Raw genomic sequence first — 19,156 nt, 5'->3', positions numbered from 1 at the left:
GGGGACACCGGCTTTTTCCTCCAAGGCAGGAATTCCGGGGAAAAAATAGAGTCCACCCCAAAAGCCCTGGGGGAAAGGAAGACCTTCACCTCTTGCATGAAGAATCATTTGTTCAGTTTCCCCTGCTTCTCATTATAAAAGCTATTTTTCCAAAAACAGGATGTTGGGCCAGGGGAGGTAATATAAACAGATGCATTCTTTGAAAGCTTGCGGTGCATTTTTGCGGAGCACAGGCTCTGCAATGGAAATGCAGAGACCCACGAGGTATGGGAACAAGGGACCGCAGCAGCAGGAGGAAAAACCCTTCCTCTGACAAAAGTGAATCAGCCCAGCGCCTCCCTTGGCTTTAGTACTTTTTGTTGAGAAGCAGAGGGCACAAGGTTGAGATAGAGAGGTGAAGAAAAACTTTAAACAAAGCTGATATTGGTAGCTTGCTAGAAGAAAGCTTAAATCAGTATTTTTGGCAGCCTTGCTTCCTTTTAAAAATATGCTGCATTAGTTGATTTACACCAGCACTGACCTTTGATGACCAGAAAGAAAAAGTATGAACAGATTCCATCTCTACTCATTTCCCTCAGACTGGCTCCAGCACCTGAAAGCCAGTGACTGCTAGGGTTATTAAGCAGTTTCACCTGGATCCATCACTTCATCTGGGCACAGGTTGAAACTTTTCCCCGTTGCTGTGTGCTCCTTTTATCAGGTGTGGGCTTTTCACAAAGTGTGCCATCACCATCAGGGGCAGGGAAGGTGGAACCAGAGGCTGTGACTGGTCTTTCTGACAGCTCCCTTAATGGATATCCAGCTGCTCAATACCTGCACCAGGAGCAGCTTTCCTCAACCCCTCTTGTACAGGGTTCTGCTCCTTATACCCTGCCATGCATATCACCTCTTTTTTTGGTTTCTCTGCTCTGATCTCTAAACTTCTCTTAAACCTTTTAGAAGCAAAACCCTTCTCTCTTTCATTCTAACCCCCCTGTGGAGTTCTGGAGGGCCATGGTGTTTTGAAGCTATGCACATACACTTGCTTATGTTCCTATACAGGGCACAAACCAAACCCATGCTGACTGTGTCACTGCAGTGCTATGGTGGGAACTTGCCATTGCTGCGTAGCCAGGCTGGTTTTGCTCCCCTTGGTTGTTTCACATTGTGATCCTGTTTATGGTGGCACCTTCATGCAGGTTGCACTGGCCCTGAACAAAATCACCATTTAGAGAGTCTCCAAGCCTGCAGTCCCGACAGTCAATGCAGTGGTTCCCCAGGAATGAGCTACCAAGTGCTGGTGCAAGGTTCTGGGCTTGTCCACACCGTTTCTCTGCCAGATCTCGCCTTGAGCAATGCAAATGGGAATGATGAGTAAGGGAGTAATACCTTTTGACTCGCTGGACTAAAGCAAACTACTTTTGGAAGGACAGGCTGGAAAAAGCAATGGATACTTGGGTTTGGTTTGGCTTGGTAATTTTTTCTGTTTCATCTAAACTGAAATGAGTGGCATGCACTGGAGAGGAAGGAAGAAGGGAAAGCTGGCTGTTCCCAGGCATTGAGCACTGCAGTCTAGGCCGCCTCAGCAAGAGGCTTCTGCAGTTTAACCTGCACTTATCCCCTTCTTGCACAAGGCTTCCTCTGCATGCAAAGCATCTTTTTTTTCTGAATCTACTGTTTCAGTTGAACACTGGGAAGTAAACACAACATTATTATCATTACTATTTGTAATTACTATTACTATTTGACCTTAAATATTGCTGGTAAGAGGAGTCTTCAGCAATATGACGTGTTGGCTTCACAGTACATAAGGGCTGGCCAAAACCTGAAGGGCTATTCTGAAGAAGGTGGGGATTACCTATCCTGTTTCAAATTACTTTTCCCAGCTCACTATCCGGTAGGATCACAATGAAGTTTTTCCTCATGGAAAATCTCCCCAGGGAAATTCTCAGGACCTCCTTTTTATTTCCAACAACTAGTGCAAAGTCCCCAAGTGGTTTAGAGAGCTACATTCAGCTGTCTTCCAGTGGTGCCCATGCTCCTTTCTGAGCCTGGGAATGAAAGAGAAGGAGGGAGGTGGAGGGTGAAGTGCTGGAAGCATTGAGCAGTTGCACCTCAGCTGGATTGTGAGGGGTCTGGGGCACTTTCCACAGGGACTGGTGGGAGGCAGAGGAGCACAACTCCTCCCTGAACAGACTGTGTGTGAGGCAAACAGTGCAGGCATTTGGGTTTGCATAGTCTGGCTCCACTGCAGCTATTGTGATCTCTGTTATTCAGGAATTCTACAAAACCGTACCAATTCTCATAAAAGTTTTGCAGAGTAGATAAATACTACACTCCAGCATTGGCGGTGAGGGGAAAAGGAAAGCTTTAAGCAATTAGGCTGGGCCACACAGTGATTCGGCAGCAGGCGGGGCCGCCAGCTGCGCAGGGCTCCCAAGGCGTCCTCATCTGCCGCCTGCCACAGCACCGGCACGGCCCCATGGCCCGGCAGCTCTGCAGGGGGGGGCAGGGAGGGGACACTGCAGCACCACATCCCTCTTTTAGGGGAAGGAAGGGTCTGATCTTCCTTATGTTAGCAGGAGCAGCAGCTTTTGGAAAAGATGCTGACCTGCAGCTAGATGTGTTTTCCCTTGATTGCCCCAGTAAGCTTTGCTATCTATTTTGCTCTTTTCTATTTTATAGAGAAGTTAGTCTTAACTTTGGTCAGAGCCGTTCTTGGCCAAGGTTTTGCTGATGCCTCTGTTCCCTTTCCTGTGGTGAGAACAGAGAAATGGGTTGGGTCTCATCTCACCTTCCTTGCCAGAGCTGGCTGACATAGTGCTCTACCTACAAGAGACGAAAATGCTTTAGGCTCCTTTGGGTTGACCAGTCCATGTCCACGACAATTTAGAGAAAGTTTGAGAAGAAGCCTTGGCCCCTGGACAAAAAGAGGACATTGTATTTTCTTTTTGAGAAGTAAAAAGCTTTTTTAACTCAGAAGATACTGTTTTGGAAAATCAGAGCTGACTGCATTCTAATTCCATCTCCTTCTCCCCATTTTGGAGTGATAAAGCATGCATGATGCTGCTTGACACTGATATTTATAAGACAAAGTAGAGGTCAAATTTGCTGAATGTTTTCCAAATTCCAGTGAGGTTTATCACAAAGAGCCCCATGCACAGACCCAAGTGGTGTGACTGACAAGGGCTGGATTGTGGAGTCACTAGAAGGCTCAGTTTCCAGACAGTGCTGATGGCTCAAATCATGTTCTTTGGGGCAAAACCTGATGGAAAGCTACAACCGTGCAGAGGGACTCCAGGGAGCTTTCCTGGCTAAGTTTCTGACATGAAACTCCACTGTGAGTAGCTGAGTTTTCATGCTTCAAGGAGCAGCACTGTCCTCTACCAGCACCATCCTGCCTAGGTCTGATAGAAAGAGCTTGGAACCCAGCCCCTGTGGGGCAGGCAGGAGGCTGCTGCTTTCCCTCCCCTGCACCCTGACATCTCCCCTGGATCTCTGTAGCTTCTATGGAAGAGAAGCACTGCTAGGTTTTCTTTGCCAGCTTCCTGTCCAAAAAGTGCAGGAAAAAAGTTTCTTTCCCAAGTGCCGACAAGACTAGCAGAAACTTGTCCAAGGGAGATTGGCAGAAGTGCCCACTAGCATGCCACGATTGAGAAACCGGCTCCGTTTCCCCCACCCCACTCAGACACCAGCCCCAGGGCTGCTGCTGACACCGAGTGCCTCTGCTCACATTGGAGGACTGACACTATGGAGACTTCTTTGCACCCTGATGGGCTTACCTGCCAGTGCATTTCAGCCTCCCGGCCCAAAGCCAGAGGGGACGGATTTGGTATTGCTAAGCCTCAGTTATTTCAACAGAGACAGGCCAGCACCCGCCCTAATACTCAGAAGAGAAACTAGATCTGGAGGCGACATCTGCAAGGTGGGCTCAAAATCAAAAGCCTTCCCCCAGTACCAAAGTTCAGAGCAAGACTCAGCAGCTTGTGCATCTCCACAGACACTTGGACAGAGCATTGTCCACATCTGCGCAACCTTCCTTAAGATGCTCCCCAGAAGACATAGGCAAAAGTTTTAACAATGTGTGCTGTCCAGGTAAGGGAAGGACAGGGAAGAGATGAGAGGAAAGCACCAGAGCTCTCAGGTGAGAGGCATATGCCCCTGCCCAGTCAGTAGAAGCTATCACAAGTTCAGGTTTATGAGTACATCAGACAAAACCGACTACTTGGTGAGCTGTGTGAGAGCTGTCTTTTCACTCCGTTGTAGTTGCTGAACAGCGAGGCATTGCATCTTGTTCTGGGTTTTTAAGCACTGTGGAAAACCAAACAAAAACACAACTTAGACCACATACATGAACAGAGGTCTGATAAATTTTCAGGTAGGCTACAAGCGCCATATATAGCAGGAGAAAATGTGACCATATTCTTGCGAATGGCTAAATTTACAAGATGTGACTTCATCTATCTGCTTATCTGCTTATCTGCTCTTAACTGCTACAGGAACACTGTTCCCAAACATAAAGCCACCTTACACCATACCATTTCTACAGGTGTTTATTATGCAACTGAACAGATAACTTGGAATTAATCTTTGTCCTAAAAGGAAATAAATGGTCTGCTGAAGGGCTAAAACATAATTTGTATTTAGGCAGTTAACTGAAAGGTGTTCCCAGTTTTAAGGAAAAGACTCCAAGTAACTAAAATTTTCCATGGTTGTTTTGCCTTCTGAAATTTAGGGCTGATCTTACAGCAGAAAAGAAAGTTCAAGAATTAAGACACTTGGCTAAATTATCATCAGTTCTTTTTCACAGCCTTACTGCGTGACATTTGGAATATCACTTACCCACTTGCTGTATCTATTCCCAATGTATGAAATGGCGATAACAGCACTTCTTTACCTCCACTGTGGATCAAAAGGATAAGCATTTTAATCATTTTCCAAGATGCTCAGACAATATGGTTAGTGAAGAAATAGGCTACACAGACTGACCTCGGGAAATACAGCAAATACAGCCAAATACAGAATGGAGAAAGTGAAAATGGAAAAGGCTCACAGCTCTTCTGTGAAGCACAGGTGCCTCATTGCTGCTTCTGTTAACACGTTTATCCAGCATGATCTTGAGAATCTTGTCTTCTTTGAGGAGTCAGAGACTAACAACTGCAGCTGACTTCCTCTCCCTGCACTTCCCACCACAAACTAGATAGGAGGTTCCAAGAAGAGAAATCCCTGTGTGCTGTGGGAAGCCATACCCTGGACTGTCACTCTTGTGTCTCGTACGAACTGTAACCACCTCTGTTTCTTTCCTGCACCTAACCTGGACATGATCATCAGTTCAACACTGGGACATGCAATCGGCTTTTGCTACCTGACAATGGTCCCGTGACCCCTGAGGTTATCCAAAGTCTCCTGTAGTAAACTGGAGAACTACAGGAATACTTTCCCTTGTGGCACAGTAACTAAATATTACTCTGCCTGTTAGCAGCAACACTGTGCCAAGGATTTGTTTCACTCTGCTTGTCACTTGCACTTGGAGAGAGGTTTGCTGAAGGATCAAATCCATGTCTCTGATGAGCTCCTGCACATCAGATACAGGAACAGGCTGTGTGCTTATGCTCTGCCAAGTTTCTGAGGTGAAGTGGCAATTTAAAAGCATATGGAGAAAATAAAAAAATCAGTACTGTCCTGCTAACAGTACAAATCACAAATGTGAAGCAGCATTTGATTTTGAAGCACCATCTCAAGTTTTCCAGATAAGTCAAAGCCACAGAGTGAGCAGCTTGTATGCCACTTTTGCTGGTTACTCCATATCATCCTTGTGTTTAGACCATTAATCTTAACTCTGAACAGCATCACCTCTATGTATTCCTGCTAATCTCTACTTTTCACAGCGCCAATTGCCCTGCAGTATAGCTGAATTCTTTAGTTGTATTTTTTTTTTTTGCCCATTGCCTCCAAAGAAGGGGACAGAAAGATGACAAAAGTCTGCATAAAGCACACTCCTATGTGCCTGCCTGGCAGCAGTGTTATTAACTTACCCTTTCAGCCACAATCAGTTAAATACAAAACCAACTCACATTCTTCCTTTACACACTCAGAAAAGGAAATCCATGTGTTTATACTCAAAATCCACATTAAAATAAACCAACGGTCAAATCTTGCCATCTTACAGTGTCTGAAAAGCCAAATTTGTACTTGCAGAAAGCTTTTTCCTTCCCCCATCCCACTGCCCCAACAACAACCTTCCTGCAGGCTCTTCCAAGATGACAGGGTCAGACATCGGTGCCGAGACACAACCATTACAGTGTGCTGGTGCTCTCATTACACACACCCTGATTTTATAAAGCTTACAACTGAGATTCGACATCCACTGCACGCTGCAGCTTGGCATATAACGCCATTTCCAGACAAACCAAAGAAAACTTATGACTGTTTCTCAGCTGTGAGACATCAGGAATTGATTTATGCTGGTTGCAATTTAACCTGCAACCTTCAAACTTCCCATCCACTTTAAATATTTTGCAGGGACATTTTTTTACCCTCCAGTGGCCATTTCTTATGGAGTTGCCTTCCAGCACCTTTCCCGCCATACCTGTGGGTACTTGAGCAGAGCCTAACTTTGCAAACCCTCCCTTGGGACAGACCCTGCAAAAGTGGTTCCGATGATTCCAATGCCAGTAGACACGCACTTCCAAGGCTTGGTAACACCCCTGTGTTTCCCACGGAACCTGCATATGGAGGTCTATACAAAGCAACACTTAGTTATTTACTCTGGTCTTGGCTCATGCAAGCAGAGTGATCAACAGTGTTCTATGTAACTGTTAGCTGAACTCCTTGCAAAAATGGCAGAGTCCTCAAAAATAAAACAGAAGGAATGCTGTGGTACTGTATTATAATATTTTAGCTCTCAAAAATGTTGCTGCGTTTTAGGCTAATGTTCTAACATCACAGATGTTCCCTTTCTTAGAATGGAGGGAAAGATCAGAGCACCATTACTCTCAGCTGGGAATTAGAGGTCTTTATTTTTTAAGAGAATGTAGATTTTTATTCTTTGGCAGACAATGTTTTTTCATTTGATAAGAGGACAAAAGTTGGCATGCAGTGTGGTTTCCCTTCTTAGTCAAAAAACGTACCTGTACATTCAATATTATTGTATCAAATATTGAAAGGAGGAAAAATTCCATGGCTTGAACTCACAGACATGTTTTCCAACATTTAAAATTTGTGGCTTTGCTCATGTGTTTATGATAAAATGTACCATTCTATATCATAACATTCAAATGATTCATCAAAGATTCAATGATAAAAGAACTGCAAAGAAACTGGAATGCTTTAAATACACCATCAGGTTCATGTACTTTCAGTTCCGCCGAGCTACTTCTCTACATACAAGCAGGAAACACTTGAGATACTTGGACTTAGCCCTGCATCACCAACAAAATTTATGTGGAAGAGAAGTAAATTGAACAGAAACAAAAAATGGCACAATTCGTCATTGTCACTTGAAACTTAAGACTAAAATTTATTTTTTTCCAGAATGCTGCATTTAAACAACAGTTTAAACAACTCTCTTTAGTGTGAAAGCACTGATACTTCACTTCCATTGTAACACCACGCTGACTACTGGAGCTTTTATGCCTGGCCATCAAATACCATATCCAGTAAAAATGCAGTGTATGGAGACTAAGTTGTTTCTCTCCTGGATAAAACTTCTACTTAGAAGCCACAGAGTACTGGACAATGTACTTCAATGTACTGACCACCCACCTCAGGTGAGTAAAACAATTCTGACTTCACTCTCACAGCTTCAGATAGTTTGGGAGATGCAATAACCCAGGAGCAACCTGCTCCAGTCTCACTGCTCAAGTATGACTTTCAGAGGATGCCTTGTGCTGAATCCAACCCTGTTCTGCTGGGTGCAACTCCAGCATCCTACCCACACCCACTGTATCCAGGCAGGAAAACTAGTGTAAGCAAGAGGACTATGGCGCCAGGAAGAAATGTGCAAGTTTTATTTTTAAACATCGCTGGACTGAAAAATAAACTCATATGGCTTATTGATATTTCAGGAGATAGTAGTGAATAAGTTAAAGAAGATTCATTCCAAAACATACGTTGCTTCATTTATAACTAAGCTAATGTACATATATATTTTCTTATTTTCTTAAGTGTTGAACAGCCACCTTTTTCCCCCCCACAAAGATCTCCAAGCACATGCATGGCACTTCCTACAAAGCTGTCATGGGCTAGAGGCTTACAAACAGTGATTTTTTTTTTTTTTTAATAAGAAATATTCATCAGACCCAAATATAATTATTTAAACCAACTTCTTCCTGAGCAACTTAGAAATTGGAATGTGCTGAAAAGTTTCAATAAATAAGTCAAAGATTAACCAGCTTAAAATGTACCTTTTAAAAGTTAAGCAAAATATATTTCATGACAGAGGAATAGGCCATAGGATCAGGAATATTAGATACTATGTGCCAGATAAATTTAAGAATTGCCATTTGAGGAGGAGAGGCCAGGTTGATTGTTACGAAAATACAACAATATTAAAACCTAGCGAGTAAATCATTAAGCAGCTTTTGTATTTCGATTATAAGTAGTGATGGCTGAAGACACCATTAAATAAACAGATAGAAACAGACTTTACTGTAAGCAGCAGTGAACTTGCAGGAAGGGTGAATGGTGTTAAGTGACTATACTCTGTTAAAACATTGGCAGAAAAAGGATTCAAACAGAATTTCAGAAACATGAGAATACTAGTTTTCTTTCCAAAATATAACAACTCCACAGTGTGTAAACTAATCATTACTCTTTCAATGTAATTTCATAGAAACCACTTAAAATATACAATGCAGCAGATTCATATTTTAGCTAATATGTTAGTTACTATCTGTGCCATTTTCAGCTTTCTTTAATGTGCTCCCCCACAGTAGTGCACTGCTACCACCAGCCTGGGATGTTAATAATGAATCTTCTTCCTAGTATTTTCTGTAAGTTAGCATCTTGTCTCAACTCTTCTTTATTTTCATTCTCTGTATATAGGTAAAGACTGAGCAGTGAAGAAGACCATAATGTTTATTGGCTCTCAGCAGGCTCATGGAAGGGAAAACCTTTGGAAAGCCCATTTCAGCTGATCCCGAGTTTATATGCTTCATCCATCACAAAATAACTTTTACTTGTTATAGCAAACTGAAGTATGACCTTGCAGATGGCAGCCATGGAATAGGAACCAAAAATTTTCTGGTAGGTGTTTTGAGAAAGGATGCGAGATAGACAGAGGTGGATTGTCCTCATCCTGGCAAGCAACTGCAACATCTTGTACCTGCTTCTTTCCTGTGCTCTAGGGACAGGAATTTATTGCTCTTATTCTCTATTAGTCCAGCTTTTTCTGGCAACATAAGAGGCCAAGGCCTCATCAAGACCCCAAACTCCCCCCTATTCTGCTGTGAAGCAGAAGGACAAAGAGCTGGGCCCAGGGCTGCCTGCAGGTCTGTCACTTCTGCACCACCAGCGCTGGCAGGCTGCCCAAGAGCCAGCATGCCACACATCACAGGGAACCCCACCCCAGGGACACCCACCCACCCCAGGGACACCACCTCACATATTGGTGCTACTTCTCTTTCCCCTCCCAGCTTCCACCGATCCCCTTTCTAGTGTTAGCAGATAATATTTGTAGTGATTAACAAGGGCAACTTTCACAGTGACTCTCTTAACCACCTATCACTGAATCGGCTTTGGTTTCAGAGAGTACATCTTCTTCTATTTGTTTGATGATTCTCAAGTATTTCAACTAGAGAAGCTGTGTATGTTCATACTGTTAATTTTCCTTCTAGGCACGCTAAAAGTAGGAGTCTGGTGTTTGTGCTGGTGGGGATGCTGTGTTCAGCTTCAGATGTGAACAACTAAATTCTGCAGCTATACTTAATAGGAGTTCCAGATCATCTGAGTTTTTTAATGAGCAGCTTTTTCTGTATCTCTTTGGATTTGTGACCCAAAAGAATAACAAAAATCTAAAAATACCATTCTTGAACATAAACCCCACATGTTACACCTTTTCCTTTAGAGTCTAATAGAAACATACTCAACTGCTGAAACAAAGCCCTGCCTGGCCCTTTTAATTTGTTGTTGCCATTCACCGACCTGGTAACTCTTCCCACTCTATGAACTAGAAGGGTTTACCAAAAACAATCTGGTTCCTGTAACTTGCCTTACACCCACTAGTATTGATTTGGCAGAATAGCAGCCTCTCTCCTCCAGCACAGGTGATTTGAGGAGCTGTTACCTAGCCCCTTTCTGAGCCTGTTATCCTTGGATTCACAGACACAGCAATGGCTCTGACCATAACACTGGGATACCAGGGTGCTTTGGACAAAAAGAGGCACTCTTCCCAAATGGCTCACTGCCTGTAGTTCCACTTGCTCATAGTTAATGCCACAGTGTTATGCCACAAAGACTTGTTTCTGAAGAGAGAGAAAAGAATCCGTAAAAGTTACTTTTCAAGAATGCTAATCTACTCTCTTGTATTTTGCAGGTTCCCAAAGGACTCCTGTGTATTCCAAAAGTTATTTTGTGACAGACGGTAGATACTTCTCTCTTGAACTATGCTATAGCAAGGATGCTATAGAGCCAACACTGTATAATGAATCAAACCTGCAAAATCAGGTATCTCCCAAAGGCTCCAGCATGTGGGAATGGTCTGTTTTGTTCCATTTCAAATCCGCTGCACGTTAACCCAGTTCCTTAAGGAATTACTTTTCATAATAATTAAAAAAAATCTTAAGAAAGCTGGAGGGGTCACCAGAAGAGAAAGGACAGCTCTTCCATCCATCACCTTTTATAGATATCCTCTAGCCACTTTTCATCATCTTCTTCCTCATCATCTATTGGTTCCTCAGTTTCCAGGGGAGAAGGGATGAAGAACTCAGGTCTGGGACGTGGTTTCCTGATATGAGACTTCAGTCCAAACTTGCGCTTTAGCAGGTGGAATTGTTCTTTGACATAGTAATAAAACTCATATTCATATCTCATGCGTTGGTAGAGGATCTGTATTGCTTCTGGAGAGGGGACGGTCTTTTTCACTGTCACAGTCAGATTGCCAAGTTTCCTATGTTCTGTAAAGAAAGAACAACAAGCAACATGGTGGGTGCTGATCAGCGAGACCACACGTAAACTTTTAATTTAAAACATTAAGGCATGGCCCTACTACATTACTGATACAAATGAGTTGCTTTAATAATGGATTTACTTTTAACAGGATATGAAAAAATACAGATGTTTGAATTCAGGCTTGCATGTTTAAATATGGCTAGTTCATACAGGTCATTTGGCTTGTCTGCAGTCACTGAAGATCTTAGTTGTCACTGGTTATGAGAAAATGCAAACCACATCATATGAATTATGAGCATAAGCATATCAGTAGAGAAACCCACAATCTTGCCTAGCTTTGGAAATTTTGTCAGGCACACCACCGAGCTTAACTAACCAATTATTTCCTATGTGGCATATGGTGACCTGTCTCATTTGTGCTTTATTATAGTTCAAATATTAACAGGTATTTGTCAACCTGAATCCTTCGGCAGCACCGAAGGATTGTTGGCAACACCACATGACACCTCAGGAGCAACTGTGCCTGTTAACTTTCTTGTCCTGTTATGCCTGTTAATGGAACTAGAATCATCTTCCTGTCATGCCCTGGAAGATTTCACTACTTTTTTGCTCACCTGACAACTTTTGCTTTGGTAAACTGAAATACAAACCTTTTATTGCTGATAAAGAATTAGAGTTACTAACAAAAATTCTGAATTGTCTCTTTGCCTTCTCTCTCAGTAGATGAGCCTACCATTGGAGATGAATGTATTTGAATGAGGTGTAAGGCAAACTCTGAAGGCAATCATTTTGCTCTTTTCTAGATGGCAATAGGCTGCCTGAGCATCCTAAGTATTTTCATCCTGAGTATATAACACGAGAACCTGTATCTTCTTGTAACAGCAGTTCTTCAAGTCAGAAGTATTCAAAAGGGTCAGGCCATGACAGATGGCAAAGAAAAAGCTTACATGGAGGAAGCAGACAACAAAGAACATTTCACGTTTCCAACTGGCAGCAACCACCCTCAATTCCAGAGGGACTCCTTGAATCAGAATGTGATTTTACCATGGGCAGAGTTCTGCTCATGTGAGCAGAACAAATGGAGGTCTTCTGAAGTACCCACCAGCAAAGCTTAACATATGCTTAACATCTCTAGAGAAACATGTTTTCATAATTGCTTACGCATAAAGCTAAGGGATGCAGCAATGGTTCCTAGCAGGAAAAGTAAGCTGTTCTTGGGATCCCACAAGCAATATGTTTATCCAAGAGAAATAATCAAGAAGAGCTTTTTAGGGAAGAGAGGAATTTTAAACAAAGAAAAACCCTTTTATCCCAAGAGGTAATAAAATATGAGTAAGTCCATCTAGCAAGCAGAACACCAATGATCTTCAGACAAAAAGCTGGTACAAGATTTTAAATCTTGAAAAGTACAACAGATGGGCAGAGAACAGCAGTGAACATGAACTGCTTTCTTTAAATTTTGAAAGATTAATATTCATAGAGCTGGAGGTATCAACACTTGCAAACAAATTTGATTTTCAGTCTGTGGACACACATTTTCCTCCTTCAGAGTGAAGGAAAACAAGGAACATTTTAATAATACTACATGAGACCAATGCTCTGGGCTGAACATGCTCTTATTCACTGGACTTCATTGTGTCACACCCACCTGGTGCAGAAGAAAAAAGTTATATCTGAAATAACTATATCTGAAATAGTCAGTTGTGCTTATCAACTCCAGCAGAGTAATTTGAAATGTAGGAAGAATGATACAAAGAGAAGATATGTTGAGTAGCTTACCCAATGCAACACTGTTCTAAATCACGAAGTATTTAAAGCATTAATTCTATTTTGCATCTATACTTTTAATTCTTTCTCTAAAGGAACAATGGTTTTTATTAATTGGTAACTATTAAAACATACTACTGTGTAATTAAATGAAACTTTTACACCAAAGTTAGTAGTTCTTTACACTGAAATCTATCTCTACTCATATATCTAAGTAATTAAACAATTGATTACACAGAGTTCTCTGTTCTTTAGTTACAGTGATGTATGGTGAAACATGCTGTATATTTACTGACTGTTTATCAATTTGCTCAGTTTATTTAGATAGTAGTGAAATGACTAAAATATACAAAAACAGAAAGAAAGATGCAATTTTTAACATGCTATTTATCTAAGAAAAAGTGTAGAGGGAGGATCAGGAAATGCTGAATTTCAAACAGACATTAGCATACAAAGCAGGACCTGTAGTTAGTGAATAGTGTGAAGTATTTTTGGTGAAAATGTCTGGGTTCCCCAAGAGCTTATTCTGGTCTGCACCACCTTTACTCATAGACCGGAATAGACTAATAAATGTCTTATCTTCTTAAATTTTCAGTCAAGTTGTTCAAGTTACCTTCATATTGCCATTGATGGCTATGAAATGACTACACTCCAGGAAGGCCACTGTACTCAGTCTGTCCCAGGGTGAGAAGAAAACTTTCTTATGATTATTGAGCACTTCAAGACATTCCTCTTTCTTGTGCTTAGCTGATAGCTCCTGCCAGCTTTACAGTCTGGTTTTCTTTACAAATTCAGCAGCAAATATACACTACTAAATATTGCATTTATTAGCTTAAGCCTTTATACTGCTTGCCAACTTCGTTTTTATTTTACGTAAGTTATTTCTGTTACAGAAAACTCCATTTAGCTCACTGGAAAAAGCTCTTTACTTATACGGTCCCTCCAGGACTCTAAGTGGGGAAAGCCACTTTCACAGCTCCAGCTCCCTTTGGTGGCTGCTTCTCTCAGCAGAGAGGAGCACTTGTGCTTAGCCCAGGAACGCTGCCAACGATGACAAGGTGAAAAGCATGAGACTGTTTTCTTTGGGGGGCAGCCTGTGGGGGCAGGAGTGGCCAAAGGCAATGTCCTGGTGGTGTGCCAGGCAGGGAGCAGCCCGGTGCTCCATGCCACCCTCGCAGCACAATACACTCCTCCTCTGAATTTGCTGTTGCAATGGCACAGGGGTTTCTGGATGTGTGCAATTCTCTGCTCTGTGCACAGACCTATGTCTACAGAAGGACACATACGAACAGACAGAAACACCCACACTCTGGAAGGCTGCAGGGGCAGTGTAAATTTTCTGGCTCCTGTTTGCCTTGCAGCACAATCATCGGAACTGCAGAGCATGAAGAGCTGTGAGGTGTGGGTTGTTGGATGGCGTGAGTTGGGCCTGCGCCTGGCTGCAGGCTCAGCCTTTTGATAAAACAAGTGAACTCTGCTTTTTTTTGTACCTGAACTTTATTTAGACTGTGTTTTAATCTTAAATACTCTTAAAAGGCTCTCTAATACAAATATGGATGAAATCACAAAACTGCCCCTTGAGGTCACCTCAACCACCTCTTCTCATCATAGAAGCAAAATGGAAAATTAGATCTGGCTTAAAGCCAAAATACCAATCTGCATATGCTGCATAAACCCAGCTGGCCCACCAAAGGACCCCCATTTTATGACCTTTGAGACAGCTAACCACATGGAGGGCAACAAACTACACCATTTACTTCTCAAGGTTATTTTTTTTTAAATGTGTTTGCTTTGGCATTCTTTTAAATTGCTAGAAGAATGTACTATACAGCAATGCAACCCCCCAGTGCAGCCTGCTCATACCTTGAATTAAAACTAAACTGGTACGTAGATAGGAATGAAGAAAATTAAATTCTTTTGGGTTACCAGTTGATGAGCGTTTACTGTTACTTTCCACACTCTCACTTTTTTTTTTTTTAAACTAAGAAAAGGACATTACTCACTGGAGCAATCCAAACCATAGGGAAAAGTGAGTTTTCTAACTTGTGGCTCAAAAAACCTTGAATTGCCATATTTAGACAAAATGATCCTAAAGGCATTCTCCACCTCAGAAGAGCTTTTCAGAATGATGTGCTCTCCAGTGTCCTCCTGTTTTGGGGGGTGCCATGCCGAGGCTGCTCCTCAGCGCTGCTCCTGGATGAAGCCACAGGGAGCCCAGCGCCCCTGGGGGGCCCATGTGGAAGAGGTGAGCCAGGCTGGAGGCAGCTCAGGGTGGCTGCAGGCCAGCAGAACTGTGGGTTTGCTGGGCTAACGCTGCGGTGCAAGAACGCCACGCTGAGCTGTGCTGCGCTGCCCTCGTGGCTGTGCGAGCACGACGGCTGTCACAGATACAGCAAACTCATTTCCTGCAACCACACACGGAGGCCCCGCGTTTCCATCATATGCAGCCGAGCTACAGCACATACCTACTTCTCCAGAGTTTTAAATGGAAATAAACGTATGTCACTGTGGTTAGATGTGACGTACAAAGGGGCAAGGGTCTCTGCTTGATCTGCCTCTCGTTGCTGCAGTGCCAACCAGGGCTCTTATGGCTACACTAGAAATGATCTCCCCCAGAATATTAAACTGCAGCTTAGCAAAGAATTTTCCAATACAACTGATTTGCTTTTCAAACTCAAAATTTTTATCCTGGCTCTTGAAGGATATCTGGAAAAGGACAGTGTGGGGAGAACCGATGAGACACTGATGTGCTGGGCTCACATGTCTTTCCAATGGCCACAGGGTTAGTGCTGCTCAGGAGTCTTGGTCCAGGGCAGGTCCCTGGATCCAAGCTGGAGGAGGGATGGTGTGCTGCAGCCACACTCCGCGATGGAGCACCTTGCTTGGGCTCATGTTTGTTAATGGAAAGCAGGGATGTTGGAGAAAACCTAACAGAGACACCCGCCAGACAGAAATATATTAAAAATCAAAACTGATAGAAAAGTTAAGTAGCAATTTGTCCCACAGCATCTACCAACTTTATCTGAAATACTATGAATCCCAGTTACTAACCTCTTCACTGCTAGTTTACTCTCCTCTCGGTTATTCACACCAACAAAATACGGTGTAAGTTGTAACGACATGTAGATAAAGATTAGACCGTCATGTGCATACTGGGGACTTATGCCAGGCTCACAGCAATGCTTGCTTTGTTTTAGCACTTCTGTCCTGTATTATTGTGCTGCTTTGCTGCCATGGAACAACTCCCAACTCCAGGGGATTACGAGAACTCTCACACAGTGGCACACAGCCATTTCCTATCTCCTAAAGGTCAGGTATGAAACTCTCTGAAAGAGCAGCACTCCAGAGGTCATGGAAACTCCCAAAACTTCAGGGACCTGCACTCCTAGGAAATGGAACGTCCTATTATTTTTCAAACAGGGATCTTGGGAGCAAATACACCAGACTGTAATTAGCACAGATACTAAAATTATGGCTGTCAGTGACAGAGATGGAACTAGGTGAGACAGCAATGGTCCTTCTTCTTTCTTACCACTACAATGAATAAAGAAACTGGAGGAAAGAATAGTCTCCCTGTTAACCTTATATAATTTCATTATTTATATTAACATAGACAAAATGCAGGAAGCTCTGACAATGATAAGCTGGCAGAGAAAAATTGAGGGATGCCTAAACAGAGATTAGCTAGGAAGAGCTCAAACAGATAATCTGAATGACGTGCAGTCAAAAAACTACTAATGTTCCAGGATGTAAACACCAAGGAGGCATGACATAAAATCACAGCAAGGAAGAAAAAATGAAGAAAAAAGAAAAAAGAGGTAGCGATAAGTGATAAATGTAAGAAGTACCTTGGTCTGATAAGGCCACAAATAACAAACATCTTCCTACACTATGCAAGTAACATATATTTGGAAAATATTGCAGAAGTCAACACTGCACTGGTCTGGCTGTCAACTGGACAATGCAACAGCAATACGCATTCAACAATGCTCTTACATACTGCTTGAGCTGTTAAAGGCATTACATCACTATTATGAAACACTTGCCATACAACAAACTCAGCAATACAAATATATAACTTTCCCCAGTTACCACTCTCTGAAGTCTCTTCTCCAACCAGTGTATTTATCATGAAATCTCTAACTCTCCTCCTGGAAACATCACAGTGCTGTGCCTTTGCTCCTATGAGTTCAGAACTGTGGATCCAACAACATGGATTTCCAGCTGCATGGGACACCTCAGCCAACCTTCCTGTACCACACATTGCCTCTGATGCTGCCCTCACCCTGGAAATGTGCTGTATCTCACATAAGATCAGATAACAAATCTCAGCAGGATCTTCTAATAGATGCCCTCCTTTGGTGCATTTTAATATTGTATTCCCAGTTCAGGTAGGTTAACGCAGAAGAAAAAGAAAAGTTGAAAAATAACCCACACTGGTAGAATGAACAGGCAGATTCTTATGAGAATGTGGTCAGGTACTTTTATATCCATTAAGCAACTTTTAAGTTGAACTAGACAGAGTTGGAGGTGCCAAAACCAAAGTCATCTGCAGAGGAAATGCCAGGATTGTCTAGTTTGAGTTGCCGAAAGAACTGCTATGGTTGCAGCTCATATGCAATTTCTAATGTATTTTTTATAGCTGTTTAAGGGTTACTGAATGAATCCAGTCAAATCTGGATCTGACAAAACCACAATTTAAAAATAGCTTCTTACAGATCGCTTGTGAACAGGGCTGCATAGTAGGTTATGCAGATACTAACATTATTACTTTATTGCAGAGACAAGAGAGAGCTGCAGTGACCGAGACAAATTTCAGCAGCGCTTACAAGCAGGAAAAGCTTCACCACAGCTATGTAATGCAGAAAATCTGCAGAGATATAGCCCACGACCTGAGAATCTAGAGCAGGCATCTTGCCTTTGTGCTTCGAGTCATGGTAGGCTGCTATCTGTGATTTTTGTCCACAAAAAGGAAATGATGAAGAGGCGTGCTGTGCAAGCTAAGATGTCCAAGAGGAATGGAGAGAGGTGGAGGTATCTTTATTTCCATATATAGTATTGGTAAGTGAAACACTGGCATATAGCATCCAGTTTTGTAACCACATCCTAAATCAGACAGACTATGAAAACAGCCTCAGAATGAACACTGGGGTTGAAAGGGACACTTTGGAGAAAGATGATAAATTTGTTCTGGTCAGCTTACCAAAAAAAGATGATTGAGAGGTGACTTGTTTACAGCATCTGCATATTTTCATGGTGAGAAAACTATGGGTACTGAAGAGTTGGAAGCAGGAACCAGACAAATGGGGACTGGAAGCATGGCACTGCTTTTTTAAAGTGGTGAAGGTAATTGATTGTTAGTACAAAACAAACACAGTTGATTTGCTATCACTTGAAAATTTTACATCAATGCTGGATAACTTAATGAACTCCAGATACTGGTCTCTATGCAGAAGAGAGACTCTGTGGCCTGGAGCACATAGGAAGCCAAGCTCAATGATCCAATGATCCATTTAAGTCTTTCACAGATGCAAGTTTCGAACGTCTTGCTTGTGTCAGCTTCCAAATCAGAAGCACCACATGCAAAAGACTTTTTGTCACTGCTTTTCAGATATCTCAGTGTGAATGTCATTTTTGGAAGATGTCTGGACACCCAATTTGCGACCTTTTCCACTTTTTTACTGTTCAAACCTAGTGGTCACCACCCTCTAGTACTAGGCCTTGCAGGAATGGGAAATAATCCTACCTTTAAAAAAAAAAAAAGTTGAGATCATGGCCTTAAAAATTGTTAATTCTAAGTGCAGGCTCTTAGCCTCTTAGACTTAAGCCTAAGTCTTCCAAGAGCATACATATGACTGCTTATTTCTTTATATAACTACTGAAATGAAAAATGAAAGCAAAAATACTATGATGCAAGTAATGTCCAGTAATAAAATTTATGCACTGCCAAGGTAAAATCACAACTGGTATGAGAGACAGTACTGGGAAGATGAGTGGTACTGTAAGAAAGCTGCTATTAAAATGGGGGGGAAAAAGGTGCTATTGGTTCTTTTCTCCCTTGTGAGAAAGATGCCAGTTCTAAGAAGATTTTCTCCCAACCATGCCTGCACACAGACAACTGAAAGCCCCAAAATGGTTTTATTTCTTACTATTTCAAGTTACAGGCAGTCAAGAGAAAATTGTCTCTTTTGCCCTTAGGTTCTTTTGTGTATAATGAGTGACTGAAGGCAGCCAGGGGCCGAGACACTGCTGAAGAAGGAAGAATGCTACCAGAGCAGAAACAACACACTGTTCCTTTCAA

General features: G+C 42.3%; 1 protein-coding gene across 1 annotated transcript in view; it reads right to left on the bottom strand.

Moving 5' to 3' along the window:
- Positions 1 to 4,817: 4,817 nt before the first annotated feature.
- The window catches only part of UST (uronyl 2-sulfotransferase), a 156,188-nt gene continuing 141,849 nt past the window's right edge, over positions 4,818 to 19,156 (bottom strand). The window contains exons 8-9 of the mRNA XM_017736401.1: positions 10,814 to 11,093; positions 4,818 to 4,881 (exon numbers count right to left, since the gene is read on the bottom strand). Coding sequence (XP_017591890.1) covers positions 4,818 to 4,881; positions 10,814 to 11,093 — 344 coding nt within the window. The remainder of the gene's footprint in view (positions 4,882 to 10,813; positions 11,094 to 19,156) is intronic.

Source organism: Corvus brachyrhynchos, unplaced genomic scaffold, assembly GCF_000691975.1.
Source record: "Corvus brachyrhynchos isolate BGI_N302 unplaced genomic scaffold, ASM69197v1 scaffold595, whole genome shotgun sequence".
In the NCBI taxonomy this organism is placed as follows: Eukaryota; Metazoa; Chordata; class Aves; order Passeriformes; family Corvidae; genus Corvus; species Corvus brachyrhynchos.
This window is presented reverse-complemented; position numbering and strand designations above follow the sequence as displayed.